The 6,022-nt window shown below is 59.7% G+C and overlaps 1 protein-coding gene across 4 annotated transcripts in view; it reads left to right on the plus strand.

Moving 5' to 3' along the window:
* The window catches only part of PDE9A (phosphodiesterase 9A), a 92,998-nt gene extending 87,200 nt beyond the window's left edge, over positions 1 to 5,798 (plus strand). Inside the window, exons 15-19 of one of the 4 annotated variants that reach the window (XM_057697916.1) lie at positions 802 to 906; positions 1,382 to 1,510; positions 3,250 to 3,345; positions 4,796 to 4,868; positions 5,628 to 5,798. In XM_057697916.1, coding sequence (XP_057553899.1) covers positions 802 to 906; positions 1,382 to 1,510; positions 3,250 to 3,345; positions 4,796 to 4,868; positions 5,628 to 5,641 — 417 coding nt within the window. In that variant the 3' untranslated portion in view covers positions 5,642 to 5,798. The remainder of the gene's footprint in view (positions 1 to 801; positions 907 to 1,381; positions 1,511 to 3,249; positions 3,346 to 4,795; positions 4,869 to 5,627) is intronic. The other 3 variants (XM_057697918.1, XM_057697917.1, XM_057697919.1) reach the window with 3 other exon arrangements.
* The last annotated feature ends 224 nt before the right edge of the window (positions 5,799 to 6,022 follow it).

A 6,022-nucleotide genomic window follows, 5' to 3' on the forward strand; every position in this document is an offset into this window, starting at 1 on the left:
TCAGACTGCAAGCCGAGAAGCCAAAGGAAAATGTGTGGCCTCACCTTGGAGTAAGGCATCAGTAGGGCCGGCTCTCAACGTCACAGCGCTTCTCAGGGAAAGCCCCGCGCCCCCGTGGGACCCCCCTCCTGCGTAAAGGCATCCCTTTCCCAGTCTTCCACCTCCTTCAGATTTGAAGGTGATACGTGGGTGAAGGCAACCCCACGTGCAGGAGCCCGGCCAACGCAGGGGGCTGCCAGGCGTGGAGCAGAGGGCGGAAGCCAGGGCCCCTTCGACGTGTGTGTGGCTGTGCCCGCCTCCCTGCACTTCCGCTGCCCCTCAGACCAGCCGGCAGGACTGTGGTTCCCACCCCTGCCTCCCTCCCCGCTCTTCAGGCCGTAGGGTGCCCTTCCCCCTGTGTTTCTAACACAGCTCTTCGGTGCTCGGGGGTCCCAGCATTCTCCACTCCGCCTCTGCCTGCAGACGATGCCGTCTGTCTGTATTTTTTACGTGTTCTCAGCATGGAGAAGACGCTCCTGAGCTTCACAGTGTATAGTTTGTATGACAAAACACTGGTGTGTTAAAGGGGCTTTCCTGCTACTCAGGCCCCTCCAGGAAAGAGGCTGATCCTCGGGGGTGTGGGGATGCCCTGTTCTCCCTGCTGCAGCAGGAAGCACACCCTCGCGGGGGCGGCAAAGCTCAGGTCCCCCTGGCAGCATCACCCGCGCACCATCCCTGCCGGGCGGTGATGGCGAGTCCAGACTCAGAGTGCAGTGGGGTGGGTTCCGTGTTGCACGGCTGAGTCCAGATTTCTTCTTTCAGCTGAAGATGATTCTGATAAAATGCTGCGACATCTCTAACGAGGTCCGGCCGACAGAGGTGGCGGAACCTTGGGTGGACTGTCTATTAGAGGAGTATTTCATGCAGGTGGGAGTGTCACGCAACACCACTCACCATCACACAACATCATGCTTCCTGTGGCCCTTTATTGGCCCCTTAACTGGGTTCCGGTTTGAACCATGACAGATAGGCCAAAGTGGCCAGTGTCACCGCCTCCAGAAGCCTTTCCAGCAGGCACACGTCAGACACGCACAGGGTTGTGATTTGAGACATGAAAGACAGGGACGAACAGCTAATGTCAAATTCTTACCACATTAGTGCCCCTGTTACCACGAATTAAACCCTCTCCCCCGGGCCCCCTGCACAACCCCGCGGCCCAGCAGACACCTAGTCAGCACTCACAGCGTCCCCGTCTTCCCACGTGGTCACTAACATGCGTGACGCGGTACTTCTGTTGGCGTATTAGCTGTTTTTCTCTTCCTCTGAGAACGGTGATCCTTGAAGCTCCCAGATTCCACGGGTGTTTCTTTCTTTAATGTCGGGTCCACTGCCTCCCCTGCAGAGCGACCGCGAGAAGTCGGAGGGCCTTCCCGTGGCCCCTTTCATGGACCGGGACAAAGTGACCAAAGCCACGGCCCAAATCGGGTTCATCAAGTTTGTCTTGATCCCAATGTTTGAAACGGTGACGAAGGTGAGTGACCATCCCCTCGATGGTGACCCAGCAGTGAGAAATACACGTGTGCACACACACTCACACAGGCACACACGCACACAGGCACACACGCACACAGACACACACGCACACGGACACACATGAGTGCAGTGGCCACATACCCGACACCCACCCTAAGCACCCCCACCCCGGTCCACCTTGACTCCCTCGGGTCTGAAACACTCCTCTTGCCCCGCCTGGCCTCCTGCCCTCACCCCGCGGGCATCGACCCAGCAGCAAAGCCGCAGAGCCCCTCAGCCGCCCCTTCCTCGGCCACCTCGGCCAGGAGACCCTCCTCCTGGGTGTCTCTGGAGCCACCCAGGCCCCCCACCCCAGGGTGCCAGCCAGGGCCTTGTCAGCCGTTCAATTCCACCTGCAGGAGACCCTTCTAATCTGCCCCCACCTCTGTCTCCCCCCACCCCACCCAGCACACAGCTACACCAGGTTAATCTTCAGCAAGGAGACGGTCTCTGCCTCTCTCCTGAACCTTCCGTGGCTCCCCGCTGCCCCCAGCACAGGGCAAACCGCCCTGCCTCTTTGGGCACAGTCCCCTGCCTTCCTGGGCACTCCTATCTTGCAGGACTGCTCTCTGCTCCTGGTCCCACCTTTCTGCAAGCCTCCACCTTTAAGTCCATCCTCCCTTGGCCTGGGTGCCCTATGCCCTGCACAGCAACCTTCCAGAGCTATCTCAGCACGCCCTTCTTTTTTCTTTTTTTTTTTTTTTAATTTATTATTTATTGGCTGTGTTGGGTCTCTGTTGCTGCACACGGGCTTTCTCTAGTTGCGGAGAGCAGGGGCTACTCTTCCTTGTGGTGCGAGGGCTGCTCATTGCCATGTTCCTTAAGCCCTATAGCACCATTACTCCTAGAACTTGCCTCCCTGTCCACAGCTTCCGCCCACAAACTGCGGGGTCTTCCCCCAGGGCGCCAGGTGCAGGGGTGCAGCAGGGTGAGGGTGGCCCTGCCTTCCTCCCACTGCAGGGGCAGGGCTGGGGCTGGGGAAGCACAAGGGGCTGAGTGCTGTGTGCACGGGGCCCAGTGGAGCGGGGAGGCAGGGGTCGCGCCTCCCTGGGGCTGGGGGCGCTCGGGGGAAGGCATCTCAGTGTGGGTGTGTGCACAGGGCCCCATGGGGTAGGGAGGCAGGGGTCGCGCCTCCCTGGGACTAGGGGTTCTTGGAGCTGAGTCTCAAAGACGAAGGATGTTCACCAGGGAGACCCAGTTTGGCAGGAGTCGCGGGAGGGAGGCAGAGCCTCAGGGGCAGGCCCGAGCACGGTGTGAGCTGAGGGGGTCCCAGGCCACGTGGTTGGGGGCATGACCTGACTCCTCCCACCCCAGGGCTGCCAGGGGTCTAGTGGACGCGGTTGGCGTTTGGAAGATGAGAGTCGACAGCGTGGACAGTTGGGGGTTCCTGGAGGCAGAGGGAAGGGTGTGTGTAAAGTGCGAGAGCAGGAAACAGCGACCTGGAATGGGTGGGTGGGCGGGCAGCGGGTTGGGGGGCTTCCTCCCCGAGGGCTCCCGAGAGCCATTGACCAGACAGCGTCACACCCCGGGGACCTTGGATCCGCCGCAGCCGAGACCCAGGCGGGTCCAAAGTGCGCCTTGGATAGAAGCACGTCTCCTGTGCGGCTGGTCCCCCCGGGACACACGGGACCTGCCTGGTCCCGCTCAGGCGCTTCCTGTGAAGGTGACAGGCTGTTGACGGGCCATTTGTGCCCCCAGCTCTTCCCCGTGGTGGAGGAGCCCATGCTGCAGCCGCTGTGGGAGTCCCGGGCTCGCTATGAGGAGCTGAAGCGCATGGATGACGCCACGCAGGAGGTGAGCCGCTGCCGAGGGCGCGGGGCCACACCGCCTGATCGCACCACCCAGGGGGCCCCTCCGGTCCCACTGAGAAGTCGGGCTCCATCCAGAGAGGGCTCTGTCCTCGGGGAACTCGCGGCATGGAATGCACAGAACCCGGGGGGCGGGGGTGTCGGTGCCCAGAGGTCGGAGGTCACAGTCGCCAACGGGGACTCGAGAGCCTCACGGCCTCCTGGCTGCCTGCATCACCTCAGAGCGGCGCCTGGCCCTGTGCGGGCCCTCCGCTCCTCCCGGGGCTGACCTTGTTCGGGGAGGGGGGGTGCGGTGGAAGAGACGCTCCCCCTGACACACAGAAAGCCACGACCTGGCCACGGGGCTCCCGCGTGGCAGCATGGCACCTCAAGGAGGGTGTGGGTCTGGCTCTAGGTTGCCATTGGGATTGATCCCGTGTTTCAGGGAGGGTCCGGTTCACAGGCCCAGAGCTGGGGTAGAGGTTTTCAGAAAAGCCCCAGAGCTGGTCTGGCCGAGGCAGGACCCCAGTGTGTGCAGATAGATCAGCTTCAGGGCCCCTGCCTCCTGGGACCCCTGGGACCCGCCCCATGACGTCCAGCCACTCGGCTGTGGCCTCCCGTCTGTCCACCCTCCCATCCCCTCTCTCCAGGGCCTCTCCCTGCGGCCTCGGGCTTGGTCCCCGTCTGGCCTTGTCCAGTGTCCCCCACCCCCGCCCCAGGGCCCCCTCCTGTGCTATCTGTTCTCACTGTGGGCAGGGCCCCCACTCCATCTGTGCAGCCGGGGACCCCCACTGTACCCGGCTGAGCCTCCCGTGCAGCTCTGATCTCCCTTGGCCTCCTCCGTGTACCATGCCGCACGCGTTGTGGTGCTCGGTAACTGCTTACGGGTGGACGGGCCACCCAGGCCAGAAACCGATTCCTCTAGTTGGCTTCCTCTCCCAGGAAGTCACAGACGGGTCCCGAAACACCAAAAGCCTAAGAGCAAATGATGCAGAGAACAGATGTCAGAGGAGGTGTTCCCCGCCGAGCCTCCCAACAGGAGGGCTGAAAGGGGTGTGACTGCCCAGGGCCAGCTGCGAGCCATCGCTGCAGAGACCTGAGTCTCCAGGTCCCAGGCCGGCTGCCCAGAAGGGCCGCTAGGACCCTCCAAGGCCCCTTCCCACCCCCAGAAAGAACAGACCCACGGAGGAGATGAAAGGGCCTCAGACTCCGCACCCACTGGGGCTGCGCCTGCGGCCAGCACCAATGCGTGGACAGTGTGTGGTGAGGCCTCTGACCTCAGGGAAGGCGGCTGGGCAGAGTTGCGTCTGGGAAGCTCCCCCAGGCTGTAGACCCCCGTCTCCTCCCGCATCTTAGCATCTCCAGTCCCTGGAAGGTCCTGAGCAGACAAGCAGTCACTCCCTCACTGTCTCCTGGAGACTGATTTTTGTCTTCTGTATACTCCGTCCTGGTTACAGCAGAAGGCTGAGAGTCTGACCTCTGTGGGCACCTTCTCGAGAGAGAAAACCAGAGATGGGAAAAAAAGCGAAGGTAATGCTGTTCTGAACGATGTCTCCGTGCGTACGGTGATTCCAATGGAAATGTGGGCGGCGTGGAAATCTGGGAAGGAAGGGGGTGGGGAGGAAGGGAGGGAGGGAGAAAATCTGAACGTGTGAATGTTTTTACGTGAAACATTTCTTCCTTGCATACAATCATTAAAATTAGGCTCTGAAAGAAGGGGGCCATGCCTTAGTTAATAGAAAACGATCAATGATTAGCATAGGTACCACTTACGAGGGAAAGTACTTTTCTAAAGCTTTTCGAAAACAAAGTCTTAGCCTATATCACTGCAGCACTTCCGGTGCACGTGTGTGTACTGGCCGTTCATTTAGCCCAGGTAGAGGGCAAATCAGCCCATTCGGCCTCCTCGTGTTAAGGTCACACCACACACATGTATAAGGGTCACCTGGGAGATTCTCGGTTATAGCACAGTCAAGGCTCGGGGCATGGGAACTGGGTTGGCTTCGTAGAGGAGCAGAGCCAGGCCCCGGCCTCCACAGTCCTTGCTCTGAGTCCAGGCTTTTAAATTACAAGCTGAGTGACGTCCACAGGCGTCTCCACCTCTCGGAGCTGCAGAGCCCCAATCTCTAAACTAGAAGTAATCCCATCCCTCCTGTTTTAGCCATTAGACAAGCAGAGTGCTGGGACAGGAGTGCTCATTGTCTAAGTGTGAGCCCGTGACACTTGTCCTAATGCCCGCACGTTTCCCGTCCCACAAACACAAACCAGCCAACTTTTTCCTTCTCCAAGCAGACCGAGCCTGAAGAAAGCAGAGAGCCGCACGGGACACTGTCCTGGACCGGGGCTGCTGCGCTTTGCGGGATCGTCCGTGCTGAGAAAAGTGGTCCTGAGCACCTGCCACCACGAGATCATGTTTTCTAAGAACCATTTTGTTCACTGATACAAAAAAAAAGGACTTCACTATGCTGTACAGAATTTTTATTTTTAAACTGTCTTTTAAATAATATATTCTTATACAGAAATGGGTCCTGTACTTTTTCTTCGGAGCGTTGTGTATCCCGGGCTGCTTCTGATAAACCACAGGCGTCTCCCTCGTCCTCCCATGGAGACAAAGGACCCTGTGCTCTCCTCACCCACGTGACTTAGAGCAGAGGCCCGAGTGATGTGCTGCGTGCTTCCGTGTA

The sequence above is a fragment of the Hippopotamus amphibius genome, chromosome 10 (assembly GCF_030028045.1).
Source record: "Hippopotamus amphibius kiboko isolate mHipAmp2 chromosome 10, mHipAmp2.hap2, whole genome shotgun sequence".
NCBI lineage: Eukaryota > Metazoa > Chordata > Mammalia > Artiodactyla > Hippopotamidae > Hippopotamus > Hippopotamus amphibius.